The sequence below is a fragment of the Apaloderma vittatum genome, unplaced genomic scaffold (assembly GCF_000703405.1).
Source record: "Apaloderma vittatum isolate BGI_N311 unplaced genomic scaffold, ASM70340v1 scaffold18795, whole genome shotgun sequence".
Classification (NCBI taxonomy): Eukaryota; Metazoa; Chordata; class Aves; order Trogoniformes; family Trogonidae; genus Apaloderma; species Apaloderma vittatum.
This window is the reverse complement of record NW_009718993.1, coordinates 1-247: the sequence shown is the minus strand read 5'-3', so window position 1 is coordinate 247 and position 247 is coordinate 1. Positions and strand designations below refer to the sequence as shown.

General features: G+C 59.1%; 1 protein-coding gene across 1 annotated transcript in view; it reads right to left on the bottom strand.

The window, feature by feature from the left end:
• Positions 1–239, bottom strand: part of ALKBH5 (AlkB family member 5, RNA demethylase) — a gene marked incomplete at its 5' end in the record, with an annotated part of 12,949 nt that extends 12,710 nt beyond the window's left edge. The window contains one exon of the mRNA XM_009870471.1: positions 1–239. This exon is cut by the window's left edge and continues 17 nt beyond it. Within this exon, the coding sequence (XP_009868773.1) occupies positions 1–239 (239 nt within the window).
• Between the last annotated feature and the right edge of the window lie 8 nt (positions 240–247).

The window sequence follows — 247 nt, the reverse complement described above, 5'->3', positions numbered from 1 at the left end:
AGGAAGAGAACGGGCTCCGACACCCTGATGGGCTTGAACTGGAATTTACACCCAAAGCAGAGCGCCGAGTCGCTGAAGAAGGAGACGGAGACGATGGGCCTCTCGAAGATATGGATGGGGTCCACGTGGGAGACAATGCAGCCCCCCGGCTGGTAGTCGTTGATGACGGCACTGTTCACAAAGCCCTCGGGAATCACCCGGTGCTCCACCAGCTTCTTGATCACCAGGTCGTGCACCCACTCGGGGA